Source organism: Jaculus jaculus, chromosome 2 (genome assembly GCF_020740685.1).
Source record: "Jaculus jaculus isolate mJacJac1 chromosome 2, mJacJac1.mat.Y.cur, whole genome shotgun sequence".
In the NCBI taxonomy this organism is placed as follows: Eukaryota; Metazoa; Chordata; class Mammalia; order Rodentia; family Dipodidae; genus Jaculus; species Jaculus jaculus.
In genome coordinates, this window is record NC_059103.1 from 190164071 (window position 1) to 190183461 (window position 19391).

Genomic DNA, 19391 nt, shown 5'->3' on the forward strand with positions numbered 1-19391 from the left:
ACAGAATCAAACCTGGGTCCTTAGGCATCACAGGCAAGTGCCTTAACTGCTAAGCCATCTCTCCAGCCCTAAAAAATAATTTCATTTATTGGAGAATTAGGGTGCATGTGTCACTCTTGCACCTGGCTTTCTGAGGGTGCTGGAGAATCAAACCCAGGCTGGCAGGTTTTTGTAAGTAAGCACCTTTAACAGTTGAGCCATCTCATCAGCACCCAGAATTTCTTTATGGCACTGTAACTTCAGCAAAATTGTTGAATCTTAATATATCCCTTCTAAAATTTTGATTGGTACCAACAAATCCACCTTCAAAAATCAAAAAAACTGGGTATGGTGCAGTCCTTTAATCCCAGCACTGAGGAAGCAGAGGCAGGAGGACCAACATGAGTTCAAGGTCAGATTGAGACTACATAGTGAATTCTAAGCCAGTTTGGGCTACAGCGAGACTCTACCTTGAGAAACCAAAACAAAAAGCAAACAAAAAAAATCAAATGATACCATCACAATCAATATCTGAGTAGCGCCTCCTCCAAAATCAAAAGATATTAACCCCAGATGGAATAGTATTAGGAAATATGGTCTCTGGGAGGTAGTTAAGTCATGAGGGCACCATGCTCATGAAGAGACCTGCAAGCAAACAGAAGATGTCACGGCTGCAGGAAGCTCTCTTGTCCTTCTGTCCTTTAATACCACGTGAGGACAGTGCTCTTTCCCCTCTGGAAATGCCACAAGGTGCCGGCAGAGAACAGCCCTCACCAGCCATCAATCACGCCTATGTCTCAAACTTGGATTTACTATCCTCCATCTTACCTACGCTTAATCGCCATAAGGAAAAAAACCTCTGTTTATAAATTGCACCATATATACCATGTATTTATAAGCATATAAACGAAGACAAATCCTTTTGTAAAAGTGCTATACTTGAGCTGGAGGGATGGCTTAGCAGTTAAGGTGTTTGCCTGCAAAGGCAAAGGACCCAGGTTCGATTCCCCAGGACCCACATAAACCAGATGCACAAGGGGGCACATACATCTGGAGTTTGTTTGCAGTTGCTGGAGACACTGGCATGCACATTCTCTCTGTCAAATAAATAAATAAATAAAGTATTTTTAAATGCTATACTTAAATTTAATGTTTTATGAATTTAATATTAATTTTTATATTTTACTTATTACTTCAAACTGCATAGGTAATATGAGTTTATAAGCTTTATCATTACCAATACAAAATAATATTGAAAAGTTTCAGTAAGCATCAAGGTCAAATGAATCAATATTATGTAGCCCTTAAATGGAATATGTTAAGTTTGCTTAATACGGATGATTTTTTTAAAGTACCAAGCAATATTAATAATTGGCTGGAAAATATCATATGCACATGAAAGACAACAAATAAAAATATCTAAAAGATAAAATACCAATTTTATGGCTATGGTTATATCTAAGGAGAGGAATTTTCTGGTAAAATAGTTATAAAAAGGGTCTTCTAGCCCATATGCTTCTGTGAAGTTCTGAATTTACATGGGTATGTTCATGTGCTTTCATGCACAAATTCTAATGACTAAGCATAATGAAAACAAACATTTGCATGACCAAAGTGAAATATTTATCCACACAATTACTAATTGCAAGCTAGGAGATGACTCTACATTAGGCAGTGAGAAGAAAAGTGAACAGAACAAGCTTTTACTATGTGAATGTTTAAATAGGACCCAGCACATGCTTTCAGTCCAGTATTTGGGAGGCATTAGTTCAAGGACAGCCTAAGCTAGAGTGAGATTCTCAGTGCTCCCCAGCGGCCTGAGAGTGACAGATGGTGGAGAATACTAGGACAACTAGGATACGTCAACACATCCAGAGTCAGCTGTCTACCCATGAGATGGGTCACCTCCACCTCACCTGCCCGGCCCAGAAGTCATTACAGAAAAGAAGTACAGAAAATCACAAGAAAAAGTAAAACAGACAAACCAAAACTGAAATTGCTTAATTTCAAATGCTTATACTTGCCTGCTATTTAGTATTATATTGGTAACCATTAACCAACAAGTATGAGATTACTGCCGCTAGCTTTTGATGTTAAACGTGTGTGCATGTGCGTGTGTTATGGCATGTGTGTGTATATGGTGTATGCATGTGTGTGCAGATGCACCCGCTCTGTGCACACAGATGTGGAACCCAGAGGAAGATGTCATGTGTCCCCTTATTACTTCTACGTTATTGCTCTGAGACAAAATTTCTCATGTCATGGCCCTAGAGCACCCCATTTTTCGGTTACACTGGCTGGATGACCAGGGAGTCCCCCGTGAAGAAGCTCCTATTTCCGTCCACATTCAGCACTGGGATTACAGGCAGGCATGGTCATTTGACAAGTGTTTGACATGGTGCTAGAGATTCAACTCAGGCCTTCAAACTTGGGCAGCAAAATGCTCTTGCCCACTAAGCCATTTCCCTAAAGTATATATTAAACTTTATTGTACTTGTGGACATGGTGGGAGATGTGATTAATCCTGTGGCTCCCATATAAAATGCTTTCTAATGAATAAGATAGTGTTAAAAAGGTATGCAAATATGATGCAATTGTCAAAATACTGAAAAATATTGACACACCAATGAAATCTGCTAATTTATTAATGTATTAAATAATGAGATCTTGCGCCAGTTTCTGAAGTAATTTGGGGGTACTGATCCACAGTTCTTTAGGGAATTCATAAAAGTAAGCATTCCTATTCCAAAAGATAGTACCAAGAAAATACCAAGCTCCAAGTCCAGCATATGAGGAACTGTGGTAATAGGATATGGCCCCGGGTTTTAAACAGCCTAGTACCTACTGCCTTGATGTTTGAAGCCCATGTGCCAGGAAGCACAGAGAATGCTTCTTCTGCTCTCCTCTTATTGCATCCAGCCTGAAGCCTCCCCACCCTACAGAAGAGTGTCAAAGTCAGGCAGTCTTTCCTCTTTAGCCAGCCCTCTTGGAAAGCCCTCCACACATACCTAGAGGTATGCTGCACGGATTCTCCCAGGAACTTGTCAAGAGAATCAAGATAACCCAACACAAGAAAGAGAATAACCTGTTTCCAGTTTATAAGCTTTACCAAGCACTAAGATGCAGTGACATTAGGAAACTAGCATGGCAACCTTGCATTTGCAAATACAAGAAAACCTTATACTTGTTCAGTCTTCTGTTTAAATCCATTTTTAGTCATCTCATGAGTCTCACATGATTTTTAAAAACAGTAAGTCAATAAAATGAGTAATAATTACCAATCTGCACATCAATATTTTGCATAGTAATATTTTGTCCCCTTGCTATAGGAATATTACTTCTTTGGCCTTATATCGGCCTTAAGAAATAAACATTTCTATAAAAGATAGTCAATAAAACATGGCTTATAATATTTTCTGTAAAAAAATGAACATACTTATCCTTTTCTTTTCCACCACCGAATATGGGATGTAGTAAAACGCCCCCAGTTTTCAGTTCATATGCCACTATTTTATCTAGTTCCTAAGGAAGACAGAAAAACAGGAGCCAGTGAAAATTTTTTTCTACAACAAATTTTTGTACAGGGCTGTAAAACTTTCTTTCTTGGAAACAGATGTGCAAGTTTCAGAAAGGTGAAGCACTTGCAAAGAATACTTTATATTCTATTAAATAAAGCCAGCTACAAAGCTGACTGAATGGGAAGGCCTTCTCTATACTTTACAACTTCAGGGTCAGCCAACAGTCTTGACAACTGTTCTGATGGCTCTTCTCAGCCTCTCTAAATCTCCCAAATTTATTTATTCCCTCTCGTTATTTTGTTTCTAAGGCTATCAAAAGAAATGGAGATGAGCCGGGCATGGTGTTGCATGCCTTTAGTCTCAGCACCTGGGAGGCAGAGGATCGCCATGAGTTCAAGGCCAACCTGAGACTACATATAGTGAATTCCAGGTCCGCCTGGGCTACAGCGAGACCCTACTTTGAAAATCCAAAAAAAGGGGAGGGGGTTATGTCAGTACTGCAACAAAGCTTCTCTAGTCTTCTTTAATAGGCATTAAAGTTACAAAATAATAATAATAATAATAATAATAATAAAGACAACACCAGAACTGTGCTGGAAACTCTAAAACTAGAAAAATTGTAAACAGCATGGTTATAGACAATTGTGAATCCTGCTACTACAGTCTATTAGCTGTGTGATTCAACCAAACATTTGAGCTCTAATGCCAGAGTTTCTGCATCTGCAAGATGTTGCTATGGGAGAATGAAGATGGTCAACATTCATCAACCGTCTATCACAATGCATGACCGATTCTAATGCTTCTGTTCTTCATCCTCAATAAACTGACAACTAGTACGCCCTGTATGAATGCTGTACAGTTCTAGCCTAAGCTTATGCCTGGATGATAAAATTACATCAACTGAAAAAGGAAGAAGGTGAAGGTGTCAACTCTTCGCAAGGATACTGAAGCTGGGACTTTTATTTTAAACCCAAAAACAATAAATCTAAGAATCTAAACAAATCTAACGATATGATCAAAATGTATATCAAAAGGTATATGAGAAGGATGTGCAAAATACAATTAACTTTTAGTTATTTCAAAAATCATTAGTTATAAAAAATATGACAATGATAAATAACATAAATATATTAAGAGGCTATCTAGAGAGCATGATGAAATGGTAGTACGTGCCAAGTGCCATGCACGTCACACGTGTACTGTGTCACAATCCCTGCACGAGGACTAGACACTGCCCTCACCTCCTTACACAGATGAGATGTGGAAAGACTAACCAGTTACAAAGACAAACAAATTTTGGGAACACAGCTATAAATGACCACCATGAGAAGCTGATATATATATACTTAATGAGCAGCTTTATACTTAGAGAACTTAAATACGCCCTTCTTTGGGGAAAAGAAAAAAACTGCTGGAGCCAACAGCGACACAGTAACAGAGGAAACCAAATAAAATAGACCACTGGTCTTAGTAAAGCAATTCTAATTTTGCTAGAAAAAAATAAAGCTATTTTTCAAATTATATTTTAAAGGCATTATCCATTAAAAGCAAAGGACACTAGACCTTGAAATCAGGAAAACCAGTAACATGTCACTGAAAATGGACAATGGATCTAGTGCTTATTACCTCTTTAATCCAGTGGCGATACTCATTAACACCAAAAGTTTTTTTCATCCAAAGTCCATAAATATAGCCTGAAATTCCCTTCAGTACCCATTCATCTGACCTAAGCAGAAAGCCAATATAAAAAGAAGGATTTTAATCATAAAAACTCTTTAGGCAAGGTCAAAGACAGTTGCAGAATAACGGTGATACGTATGTACTTCCCTGCTATGAAAGTTAACAAATGATTATGATATTCAACTTTATCCGGCTGACTAGACTATCCACTGTGCCTTCAACCTATCTAGATATAGTTTTAAGACTATGTCAGGATATGGCAGTGTAGCTCAGTGACAGAGTGCTTACCTAGCAGGCTTGAAGTCCCAGATTCAAATCCCAAAACAGAAAAATCAGAGCACACAATGCTTTAAATCTTATTTGTAATCTAGGGACCAGGGAGCTGGCTTAGCAGATAACACCACTTGATGTACAAGCATGAAGGTGTTGAGCTTGATTCCCAGCACCCACATAAAAAGTCCAATGTTGGGGGCTGGAAAGATGGCTTAGCAGTTAAGCGCTTGCTTGTGAAGCCTAAGAACCCTGGTTCAAGGCTCAACTCCCCAGTACCCACATAAGCCAGATGCACAAGGTGGCACATGCATCTGGAGTTCGTTTGCAGTGGCTAGAGGCCCTGGTGCGCCCATTCTGTCTGTCTCTCTGCCTCTTTCTGTTTGTCGCTCTCAAATAAATAAAAAAAATAAAAATAAAAAAGTCCAATGTCGCAGCTTATGCCTGTAACACCAGCACTGAAGAGGCTGGAGGCAGGAGACGTGAGGATTCCTGAGGCTTCCTGCTCAACCAGAGTAACTGAAAAACAGGGAGCTCAAGTTTCAGTTGAAGAGTTTATCTCAGAGAAATAAGGTGGAAGAGTGACAGAGGATGATGACACCTGATGTCTTCTTCTGGCCTCTACATGCATGTGCACAGGGCACTCATATCTGCATACACACATCACCCATACTACACACAGACTCCAAAAATTTTTTTTAAAAAGTGTATTAAGCGTAGCCGGGCGTGGTGGTACATGCCTTTAATTCCAGCACTCGGGTGGCAGAGGTAGGAAGATCACTAAGAGTTCAAGGCCACCCTGAGATTACATAGTGAACTGCAGATCACCCTGGGTTAGAGCGAGACCCTTCCTCAAAAAAACCACACACACAAAAAGAAGTGTACTAAGTACAATGTAGCAAAGTGTTCCTTCTAACAGTGCTACTTTTCTCCTGCCCAACTTACCTTCAAAGCACTTGCCCAGTCAGCTCTATCCAAATGATCACATGCTGGGCATGGAAGCACATACCTGCAGTCTCAAAACTCAGGAGAAAAGTCAGGAGACTCAGGTCAAGACCACCCTTGGCCAAATAATGAGTTAAAGGCCAGCTTGGACTATATAAGACCATACCTCAGCTGGGCATGGAGGCGCACGCCTTTAATCACGGCCACTCAGGAGGCAGAGGTAGAAGGATCTTCGAGGCCACACTGAGATTGCATAGTGAATTCCAGGTCAGCCTGAGCTAGAGCAAGACCCTACCTCGAAAACCAAAAGGACCATACTTCAAAAGAATAAAGCAATGTTCTCACTCATGGGCTGAAAATACAACTCAATGGTAGAATACTTGCCCAGCATGAGCAAGACCCTATGTTCAATTTCTAGTAGAAGTGGAAGTGGGGGGTGTACATAATTTTCAGAATTTAGGTTTTAAGATAACCGCAAATTAATTGCTTTGGTTTTTTTGTTTGTTTGTTTGTTTTGTTTCTCCAGAAACCAAGTAACACCATCCACTGGTTTGTTCCTTCATATAATTACCCATCCAAACATTTGGCCTATCATGTTCTAGATATTATATTCTAATGAAGCTATACATAACTTAGGAAATTGCATTTCAAAAAGATTATTCTCTGCTTTCTCTCTAGCAAGCAAAGAACATGAGCTAAGAGTTATTTAAACACCATGTGCAGTGTAAAATGTTCTCATTAGACATCATAATCTTAGGCTGGAGAGGTGGCGCAGTGGGTAAAACACTTGCCACGGTGATAGGAAGAATCTATGGGAGTGTCAGTGAGGGGTCTGAGGGATTAGATTAAACGAGGCAAAAACTCACTCCACTGTGGGCAGCATGTTTTGTGGGCCAGGGCCCTGACTGACTGACACAAGGAAGAAAGCTGAGCAACAGCATTAATTTCTTTTTGCTGCCTGATTTCAGACCAACTTGACTACTTGCTTCATGCTCCTGCTACCACGCATTCCCCACCAAGATGCCCTCAAGCCAAAATAACCCCTCCCAAGTCGCTTCTGAGAGAAATTTTGTCACAGCGCTGAAAGCACTAGCTAACAATACTCAGCCCAAGTAAGACGACCTGAGTTCAGATCCTTGGAACCTATGTAATGCCAGACACAACAGGGTGCAGGTGAGGAATGACACCCAAAGTTATCACAGGACCTACACACATATGTACACGATCAGCTCACCAGCACTCTCACACACATGAACACACACAACGATTTAAATCTTAAGGGAATTATGTGTATTTCTACAAATTCATCTCAAGAAAATAATTTTGGGGCTGGAGGGATGGCTTAGCAGTTAATGCGCTTGTCTGCAAAGCCAAAGGACCCAGGTTCAATTCCACAGGACCCATGTTAGCCAGATGCACAAGGTGGTGCACATGTCTGGAGTTCAATTGCAGTGGCTGGAGCCCTGGTGTGCCCATTCTCTCTCCTTCCCTCCCTCTTTTTCTCTGTCAAATAAAGAAATAAAAATAAAATATTTTTAAAAAGAAAATAATTTTGTTTTCAGTGCTGGGCTCATATTGAGGGCCTGGTGCAAGCCAACAAAGCACTGTATCACTGAGCTATATCTCTACCCCTAGTTCTTATCTTCTGTGCTTTTTAAGCAAACTGGTATAAAACTAAAAGGTTCTATTTTAAAGATCAATTTTATGCCATTACCATGACAGCAGAAGATAATTATTTTGTTTTAATCATTAAGTTTCTCCAGCTGCTTTGAGTGCTGACACTAGAACTCTAATTAGTTTTCTACACATTCAAATCTGTATGCAAGTATAAAGATATGTAATTTATTCAGACATTTAAGTTATTATTCTACCAAAATTCTTATCTAATCTTATCTATGGTAAATTGTACTGTACAAACAATTCTCCTGATTTTTTAGGCCAAAAATAAGGATAAAATTTATACTCATTACTGGTTTTTTGAGTCTCTCAAAGGCATCTGCAAATTATAGGCAATATTGAGCTTATATTCTAAGAAAAGAGAAAAAAAAGCCAAGAATGGTACTGTACACTTGCAATCCTAACACTTGGGAGATGAAGACAGGAAGATTAGGAGGTCAAGGTCAATGTAGGCCACAATAAGATGCTGTTTCACAAAATAAATTAAAAAAAAAGGAGGGAGGGAGGGAGAAAGAGCAGAAGGAAGGGAAAGAAGAAAGACAGAAGAAAAGAGAAACAAAACAAGGAAGGGAAGAAAGGAGGAAAGGAAGGATGGAGGGAGGGAGAAATAAAGTAATAACGTAATAAAGGAGAGGAGAGGGTGGCAAGGAAGGAAGGAAGAAAGAGAAAGAAAAAGAAAAGAGTACTTTTCTTGATTCTTCTCAGCAGTTGTGACTTCTAAACTTACTTACCACGACATTCTAGATATGAAACATCCAAAAAACTGCTGGGCCAAGGACTGGGCTAAACACCTTCTTGTCAAAGGTGTCTCATCTATAATCATAGCACTATGCAGAAGATTTGTGCTGAAATGCACAAGAAGAAAAAACTAATTTAACCAAGAAATGAACAATTAGTCAAAACAGAATAATTACACTTCAGAAACAACAGAAAAAAAAAACTATTCCTCAAGAACTTTCACATCTTTTCAGAATTTTCATATCTTTTCAGAATTCTGACATGCATAATCTTAGTAAGTTTTTAAATTTTTAATTTGTATGTTTACACACATGTACATGCACATACAAGTTGACCTGGAACTCACTATAGAGTCTCAGGCTGGTCTCGAACTCACAGCAATCCTCCCTCCTACCTCTGCCTCCCAGTGCTGGGATTAAAGATATGGGCTACCATGTCCAGAAAAGCCACTTTTTTCTTGCACCACTTTCTGCATCATGCTTAATTGGGGACCTGGGAGTTGAAACTGGGCTGGCAAGCTTTGCAAGCAAGCACCTTTATTTTGTAAGCCCTCTTTCCAGCTCCATAGTCTTAGTAACTTCTATTTAAAAGCAAGGGACACTATGTTTTCCAAAATATATACAGACAACCCTTATTTTTTTTTTAAGAGAATGAGAAAGAAACTAGAATGTCCATCAGAAACTGATGCTAATCTTATGAGGTCATCTATTTTGAAAACCCTTTCCTCGGCTGGATGTGGTGGCACACTCCGGTAAGACAGCACTGGGGAGGCTGTGGCAAGGCACAAAATGAGGAAGCCATCCTTAATAATGATGATGATGATGGTGAAGATGATCAAAATCAAACAAAAGCACCCCCTCCCAAAGAGAAACCTTTTCTAATTTAGGCGTTTCTAAATACTTTAGGTTACTATCACTCATTGAATGGTCCATCTATGTTTTAGAGAATTCAAGAGTGGTATTAATAACCTCCTACTGCATACTAGACAATGTAGAAGGAAGTGAACCTAAAACCTATAAATTTGGAGCTTTCCAAAGGGAGGAAGGAGAAAAAAGGCAAGAAAGAAGGATTAAAGTCTTTTCTATGTTTTCAACAACAATTTGCTAATACCAGAAAATTTTTACATGGTACCAGGAAAAAAATGCTATTATCCATTATAATATTTTACTAAAAAAATACTATTTTCTACATCATAGTGTAAGATGTTTTATAAAAATTATATTGAAGACCAACACAAAAATGTAAAATATTAGTATCTATTAGTTCCACAAGAAGATAGTATCAGTCAAGTTATTTTCTTAAATTTTCCTTCATTTTTGAATGTCTAGATTGTCTATAAATGAAATTACATCTAAATAAACAGGGAATTAAGCTGGGAGTGGTAGCACACATCTTTAATCCCAGCACTCGGGAGGCAGAGGTAGGAGGATCGCATGAGTTTGAGGCCACCCTGAGACTCCATAGTGAATTCCAGGTCAGCCTGAGCTAGAGTGAAACCCTACCTTGAAGAAAAAAAAAATGATTTTAAAAACTTAAAACTCATGATTTATGATTTTTATGATATTAATTGATTTAATAACTTTTTCTGCTATCATTACACAACTAAGCACTTCAAATGTGAAAAGATACCAACCTAAAAATGCTCATGGAAGCATAAGCAGCCACTTCAACATATGCCTCATCAATGAATACAGTCTTAAAACAGGAGTATGGGTATCTACATGTTAGAATTTCTTCATAAAATTCAAACACTTCATGAAGGTATGATGTGGTATGTTTAAGCAATGGAAGAAGTTGGGGTAAACAAAAATGAGTAACCTGAAAACAAAAAGAAAAAAAATCTAAATGAGTTAATTATATTTTAAATGTCCTAAACATCAAAATTGTTTTTTAGCACTGCAATTCATTATCAACAAATGTTCACAGTCATGAAAAATTAAATTCAAAATATGTTTTATCTGTGAAATACTGAAACCTCTTAAAACTAAAACTTTGGGTAAAAATTAAATTGAAAAATTGTCTAAGCTAGATGTAGTGGTTCATGCTTATAATCCCAGCATAGAAGGCCGAAGTAAGAGGGTCACCAGCTTGAACTGCAGTGAGTTCCACATCAGCCAGGAATAGAGTGAGACCCTACCCCCCGAAATAAAATAGTTTATTTGCTATTATGCGTAAGTAAGAAATAATTAAGTCTTAAGGCTTAGTGCAAATCTAATATGTGACTTAACAAATACTGAATATTGTACAGTACTATTTTAGTATGTTTTTTGTTTTGTAGTAAATTAGTAATTTTTTTGTTTGTTAGAAATTGAACCCAAGGGCCTTGCACATAACTAAGGCCTACCACAAAGCTCTATCCGCAATCCCTCACTCTAGGAATCAACAGTTCATGCTGCTGGGCACAAAGGCACCTGTCTTTGAGAGGCTGAGCGCCTATATATCAAGAAAATGAACTGGGGCTGGAGAGATGGCTTAGCAGTTAAGCGCTTGCCTGTGAAGCCTAAGGACCCCGGTTCGAGGCTCGGTTCCCCAGGTCCCACGTTAGCCAGATGCACAAGGGGGCGCACGCGTCTGGAGTTCGTTTGCAGAGGCTGGAAGCCCTGGCGCGCCCATTCTCTCTCTCTCTCCCCCTCTGTCTTTCTCTCTGTGTCTGTCGCTCTCAAATAAATAAATAAAAATTAAAAAAAAAAAAAAGCCATAGAGGCTATGCTTTGGGAATATCTCATTAAAATAGTTTTTAAAAAAAAAAAAAAAAAAAAAGAAAATGAACTGGAACTATGTGATCACAAAGCACTATCAGAGCCTCCCTTTAACACTGCAGCGGCCTACAACATGCTGCACAGAAGTTTATTCAGTAGTGAGGAGGGCAAAACACTCACAGGAGAAAAAGTACTTCTTTCTTATTAGAGAAAAATCACAAAACAAATATACACTGTAGTATGAAATGATTCTGTGCCAAATGGAGGGTCTCGGTACATGACACAGACCACTCTGACAACAATACCAGTACTTGGAAGGTTAAAGCAGGGAGGCTATAATGGGGGAGGAGGAGGAGTAGGGAGTCACAGGTTCAATGCCAGCTGAGAACAGTAAATGCCAGGCTAGTCTAGGCTATACAGTAAGACTCTATGTCTCAAAATAATAGTAATTAATAAAAAAAAAAAACACCAGTAACGTTTTGGGCAGAAAACTGCATCTCAGGTAATTATTTTAAGTTGGACAAATTTGAAAGATCAGAACCAGACATGGTAGTAAATGTGATAGGCCAGAGTGAGGAAACTACCTTCCCAAGCAGAGTCAAAGCAAACTACTGTGAATGTGCTAATTTCCTATTTATTTTTTCAACCTGGAGGTCCACATTCCAAAATCAATTCAAGAACATCAAGATACAGACTCATTTCTACAGTTAATTCTGCTACTGTCATCTGTTATTGTAGTCCCATCTCTGGAATCTGAAAACTTGCAGACTCCAACTTAAAGAACAAGAAGGAAACAATAGCACACAAGATTTTAAGACTAGTCTAGAGTCTATCTCAAATAAATAAGTAAAAATTAATAATAATATTTATTCTCACTCAATCCATTCAGAGAAAAGACTACATGTATGGAATTCTGGTCAACAAACTCATGAAGACTTCTTTCCTTCTGAATAAGTGAGTGAAACATTTTCTCTCTAGTGATATTCTTGATAGTTGAAAGATACTCTTTCATTAGTATTTTTCTTTCAATGAGGAATGAAAGAGTAGAGGAAAGAAAGAGGGAGAACTGACTTACCTCATGCATATATGGATCTACAAGTATTTCGAAAGGTCCAATGGCCAAGGAGATGTTTGATGCTGCTGTAGGAATAGTAAGCATGTAATGGAAGGTCTTCTTCCTCATATCATGGGTATATACTGTTTCCACTAAGTCTCCATTGGAAACAGCCACCATTGCAGCATCAACTGTGAATTCTAATTTCCAGGTACACAGCTCAGAGTACGAATCAACGCATGGGAACCAAAATCTAGAAAAGTGATCGACAGAACAGAAAATACTTTACAATAGAAAGTGTACATTATATTGCTTTCCCGTGTCAAAGTTATTTTTAACATTTCTTTAAAAAAAACATATAAAGAAACTTTGGCTGCTTGGCTAGTGATTTTATTGTGTATTTTAGAGGGGATTAAAAAATCGTCCTACTATTTCCTAGTGTCAAAGAAATACATTGAAGCCAGGCATGGTGGCATTCGCCTTTAATCCCAGCACGTGGGAGGCAGAGGTAGGAGGAATGCTGTAAATTCGACAACAGCATGAACAACAGCATGAGGTCCAGGTCAGCCAGGGCTAGAGCGAAACCCTACTTTGAAGGGAGAGGGGGAAGAGGCAAGCATGGTGGTGCATGCTTTTATTCCCAGCATTTAGGAGGTATAAGTAGGAGAATCACTGTGAGTTCAAGAACAGCTTAGGACTACAGAGTGATACATGTCAGCCTGGGCTAGCATGAGACCCTACCTCATAAACAAACAAAAGAAAGAAGAGAGAGAGAAAGAAACAAGGAAGGAGGGAGGGAGGGAAGAAAGGAGGGCTGGAGCAATGGCTTAGCAGTTTAAAGCACTTGCTTGCCAAGCCTAAGAACATGTATTTGACACCTCAGGCCCCACATAGGCCAGACACACAAGTTCACAGGGAGCAAATGTGCACTAGGTGGTGCACACATCTGGAGTTGGATTACAATGGTTGGAGGCTCTGGCATTCCAATTCTCTCTCATAAAAAAATTTTGAAACGTGATAGACAGATGATACATACATACATACATACATACATACATACATGGAAGGGAGGGAGGGAGGGAGGGAGGGAGGGAGGGAGGGAAAGATATCATATGGTACCTATAGCTTAAAGCCTAAAGGGTAAAAAAATTTTGAGGCTCAATTTTTTAAAAAATATGTATTATTTGAGAGAGAAAGAGGGGGAGAGAGAGACAGAATGGGTGCATCAGGGCCTCCAACCACTGCAAAGGAACTCCAGATATATGCACCCCCTTGTGCATCTGGCTTACATGGGTCCTCGAGAATTGAACTGGGATCCTTTGGCTTTGCAGGCAAATGCCTTAACTGCTAAGCCATCTCTTCAGCCCAAGGCTCAATTTTTAAATTAAATATAATTTTAGGCCAGGAAGATAATTCAGGTAGTAATGTGCTTGCCTTGCAAGCCTGAGGACTGAATTCAGTCTCCAGAACTCATGTAAAAATGTTGAACATGGCTAACATGCTTCTAATACCAGGGCTGGGGAGGTGAAGACACAAAACTCTCAGAGTCTCATGAGCCAGCCAGTCTAGCCTAACAGACAAGCTCCAGGCCAATGACAGACCCTGTTAAGACAGATGGCTGGCATTCCTGAGAATATCAAGGTTTGCCTCTGGTCTCCAAGTGATGCACACACACGCACCCCCACAGCCCCTCATCCCCACACACGAACACGAACACACAAAAAAGCAGTACTTTAAACTTGTCTACTCCCATTAGTCAGCATTCATTTCCAAAAACTAATACAAATTTATAATGAAGCTTTTTAAAAAATTAATTATTTGAGGGGCTGGAGAGATGGCTTAGTGGTTAAAGCATTTGCCTGTGAAGCCAAAGGACCCAGGCTCGATTCCCAGGATCCACATAAGCCAGATGCACAAGGGGCACATGCATCTGGAGTTCGTTTGCAGTGGCTACAGGCCCTGCCATACCCACTTTCTCTGTGTGTCTGTCTCTCTCTCTCTCTGCTTGCAAATAAGTAAATTTAATTTAATTTCAAAAAATTATTTGAGAGTGAGAGGAGAGAGAATGGACACACCAAGGTCTCTTGCCATTGCAAATGAATCTAGATGTATGGCCACCTGGTGCATCTGGTTTTACATGGGCACTGAGGAATTGAACCTGGGATGGCAGGCTTTCATAGCAAGTACCTTTAACCACTGAGCCACTTCCCAGTCCTCTAATGAACTTGCAGAACATAATTAATAGTCAGAATTTATCCTGTATGTTAAGAATGTTTTTAGGGCTGGAGAGATGGCTTAGCAGTTAAGGCGCCTGCCTGCAAAGCCAAAGGACCCAGGTTTGACTACCCAGGACCCATGTTAGCCAGATGCACAAGGGGGCGCATGCATCTGGAGTTCATTTGCAGTGGCTGGAGGCCCTGATGGGCCCATTCTCTCTCTCCACCTGCCTATTTCTGTATCTCTCTCTTTCTCAAATAAATAAATTGAAAATAAAATATAAAAAAATGTTTAAGAAAAGAATTGCCTTTTTTTATGGAATATGTGAAAAACTTCAAATTCAAACTGATCTTTGGGAAGCAAAGCCAGGACGACTATGAACTCCAGGAAAGACAGCAAGAGTTACATAGGAAGATAGTCTCGCAAAACAAGGGGAAAGGGCTGAAGAAATGGCCCCATGGTTAAGGCACTTTCCTGAAAAACCTAAGGACTGGAGTTCATTTCCGCAGGGTCCACATAAAGACAGATAAACTAGGTAACACATGCATCTGGCATTTGTCTGCAGTGGCTGGAGGCCCTACCATGTCTATCCTCTGTCTCTCTCCTCTTTCTTTCTCCCTCTCTCTCAAATAAGTAAATAAAATATAAAGATTTTTTAAAAAGGTATCCAGGCATGGCGGTACCCATCTTTAATCCCAGCACTTGAGAGGCAGAGGTAGGAGGATCACCAAGAATTCAAGGCCACTCTGAGACTACATAGTGAATTCCGGGTCAGCTGAGCTACAGTGAGACCCTACCACGAAAAAACAAAACAAAACAAAACAAAAAAGCATAGTTTGGAGCTGGGGAGATAGCTCAGTGGTTAAAGGTGTTTGCCTACAAAGCCTACCAGCCTAGGTTCAATTTCCCTGTACCCAGGTAAAGCCAGACACACAAAGTGATGCATGGATCTGGGGTCTGTCTGCAGCAACAAGAGGCCCAACGCACCCACACTTACTGACTCACTCTCAAATAAACAAATAAAAATAGACACCATTTGTGTAGTTTTCTATCTGTACATTGTGAGTAAGGAATTAAGCTGATGATGGTTTCAGAGCTAAGTATTCCCTGAGAGGGAAAGATGAAGAAAATCACAGACTGAGAATAAAAAACAAAAAAATTGAATTTATGGAACTAAGGCTCACATTTTTCATTTTAAATAAAATAAAGGTACATACACATATAAAAATACAACTGAAAAATAACATCAACTGAGATACGTGACTTTGTAATCTACCTTGTGGAGTTTTGATACCCACAAGAGAAGACATGCGCCCCTCTCTCTGCCATACTCCCCTCTACACTGGGTACCACAAAATGAAGACCTCCTTTTGGCTGATCCAAAGAAAAATTGATGTGTATCTTCAGGACCTTTAACTCTGTAACAAATAAACACAGACATACATTGGCACATAAATAAGCAACAGTTATCTATATAGTAAAAGCAAAGATATTAAACATAAAAAAAATCAAGGCCTGACTCTTACATTAAAATCTATATGACTGCTCTGGATGTAGCCCAGTGGTAAAGGCCCTACAATGACGAAGGCCCTGGGATTAAACAACCAAAAATACAGAAGTGAAACCACAGAGAAAGGAATTCCTTTCATCACTGCCAGTATTTTTCTGTTAGCCTTTGGTACTTTAGAAAAAGACCTTCCAGTGGCTTATGTACACTTAAACTGGTTAATTTAAAATTTAGACATCATTACATTTTCTGACCTCTGACTCTATCTAGCATGATTTCAGTATGTACTACATACATTCTCGATACATTTTTCGGGGTAGGGGGCATGAGATATGGTCTGGCTTTAGCTCAGGCTGATCTAGAACTCATTCTATAGACTCAGCATGACCTCAAACTCACAGCCATCCTCCTACCTCTGCCTCCCAAGTGCTGGGATTAAAGGCGTGCGCCACCACACCTGGCTTCCATTCGCAATACTTTACTATCAACGTGTTCATGACATCTGACTCCAGCGTGATTTCAATGTGCACTGCATACACTCTCAGTACTTTACCACCAATGTGTTTATGACAACTGACTCCAGTGTCATCTGAATGTGCAGTGCACACACTCCTTGTACTTTACCATCAACATGTCTCCACAGCTCGGATGGAACCTTAATGCAAAGTTCTCCATTTCCTGCATCAGGATCAACAGCACTAACTGCAGCTGCATAAGCATTGGAAAAATAATTGAGATTTCTCCTGGGGAGACAAAAAGCTACCTTTTAAAAACAAGCCATGGGAGTTTCCTTAAATGCCATTAGAACTCAATTACTTATAAGTACTATACCTTCTTATACAATTCATAAGTATATTTTTAGTCAAGTAATTCTACTCACCACTTCAAAAACTATTAAAGTACAAATACAATGACATACATTCTATTCACCAATTTAATACATTAAGTACACATCCTTCATTAATTTTGGAATTCAAACTGCTGGTTTTCTCATATAAATTAAAAATATTCTTAGGGAAGGCCACCCTGAGACTACATAGTGAATTCCAGGTCAGCTAGAGCTAGAGTGAGAACCTACCTAGAAAAACCAAAAAAACGCTTGTGGGCTAGAGGGATGGCTCAGTGGTTAAGACACCTGCTTGTAACAGATCCAGGTTCAATTATGACCCACATAAGCCAAATACACAAAGTGGCACATGTGTTTCGAACTTGTTTGGAGCAGCTGAAGGCCCTAGCAAACCCATTCTCTACATGTATCTGCCTCTTTCTCTTTCTCTCAAATAAATAAAATAATTTTTTATTTTTATTTTTTTAATTGTTATTAGCATTTTCCATGATTATAAAAAAATATCCCATGGTACTTCCCTCCCTGGCCCCCCACTTTCCCCTTTGATAAATTTTTAATAATGTATTTTTATTGATTTATTTGACAGAGAGAAAGAGAGAGAGAGAGAGAGAGAATGGGCACACCAAGGGCTTCTAGCCACAGCAAACAAACTCCAGACACATGAGCCCCTTTGTTTATCTGGCTAACGTGGGTCCTGGGGATTCAAACCTGTCTCCTTTGGCTTTGTAGGCAAACACCTTAACCACTAAGCCATCCGCCCAGCCCTAAATTTTTCTTTAAAAGGTGTGGAGGTGCACACCTTTAATCCCAGCACTCAGGAGGCAGAGACTAAGTGGATCACCATGAGTTTGAGGCCAGCCTGAGACTATGTAGTAAATCCCAGGTCTGCTGGACTAGGGTGAAACACTACCACTACCTCCAACAAGCAAAAATTCTTGGGCTGGGGAGATAGCTCAATGATTAAAGACACTTTCTTGTAAAACCCAACAGCCCAAGTTCAGTTCCCCAGCATCCATATAAAGCCAAAAGCAAAGTATCACATGCATCTGGAGTCTGTTTGCAGTGGCAGATGGAGCCCTGGTATACCCATTATGCTCTGTCTGTCTGTCTCTCTCAAATAAATAAATAATTTTTTTAATTTCTTTGTTTATTTAGTAAGAATGTGAATGTACTTAAAAAAGTAACTTGACAAAAATAAAAGGCCTGCCAGGCATGGTGGCACACATCTTTAATCCTAGCACTCAGGAGGTAGAGGTATAAGGATCACGATGAGTTCTTGGCCACCCTGAGACTACACAGGGAATTCCAAGTCAGCCTGGATTAGAATGAAACCCTACCTAAAAAAAAAAAAAAGAAAGAAAGAAAGAAAGAAAGAAAGAAAGAAAGAAAGAAAGAAAGAAAGAAAAGAAAAGAAAAGAAAACGTCTAAAGAAGAATTTTCTCAAAATGTAATTTACTTCCACTCCCTAGTACATGACCAATTAAGTTTAATAAAGATACAGGAGGTTTTTAGCTAGTTTCATTCACTATGTACTCAATAAACATTTGTTCAATAACTAGCCCAATAGCCCATCAGAAGAAATGAATGTATTTCTTATGGAAATAAATAAACACTCTCGGGCTGGGAAGATAACTCAGTGGTTAGAGGTGCCTGCTGGCAAAGCCTGTAGGCCCAGGTTCAGTTCCTTAGCCACCAAGGAAGATGGACACAAAAAGTGGTGCAAGTGTCTGGTGTTCATCTGCAGCAGCACAAGGCCTGACTTCGCCTACCACACACGCATCCAAATAAAAGAAAAAGAGAAAAATTACTTTAGAGCCAGGCATGGTGGCACACTCCTTTAATCCCAGCACTTGGGAGGCAGAGTAGGCAGATGATTTTGTAGTGAATCCTTATATGTCAGTTCTACATGGGGTATAAAAACACTGTAATTTCAACTCACCTTTGTGAAATGAGAAATTACAGAATAATGCAGAAGGTCTCTGGATTTTTCCGACACCATTTTCTATCTCCTCTCTGATCCTAAAGTTTCTAAACCTCTGATTACTGGGATCATAAATATGTCTAAAGACAAGCCTTCCTTCTCAGCTGTCCCAGTCCCTTACTGCAGTTTGAAAGCCCTAACCTCTATTACAATCACTGGAATACTAGTAAAAGCACACTTTGCAGGGTACTATTCCCCATTTCTGATTAAGTAGGTCTGGGGTAGTACTTGAGAATTTTCAGGTTTACTAAGTTCCTAGGTGATGATGTTACTCATATG

At 39.4% G+C, this 19391-nt stretch overlaps 1 protein-coding gene across 1 annotated transcript in view; it reads right to left on the reverse strand.

Moving 5' to 3' along the window:
* Taf2 (TATA-box binding protein associated factor 2) overlaps window positions 1–19391 on the reverse strand; it is a 108602-nt gene that overhangs the window by 72357 nt on the left and 16854 nt on the right. The window contains exons 4-10 of the mRNA XM_045144174.1: window positions 16909–17027; window positions 16054–16195; window positions 12582–12813; window positions 10441–10625; window positions 8801–8914; window positions 5124–5223; window positions 3416–3501 (exon numbers count right to left, since the gene is read on the reverse strand). Coding sequence (XP_045000109.1) covers window positions 3416–3501; window positions 5124–5223; window positions 8801–8914; window positions 10441–10625; window positions 12582–12813; window positions 16054–16195; window positions 16909–17027 — 978 coding nt within the window. The remainder of the gene's footprint in view (window positions 1–3415; window positions 3502–5123; window positions 5224–8800; window positions 8915–10440; window positions 10626–12581; window positions 12814–16053; window positions 16196–16908; window positions 17028–19391) is intronic.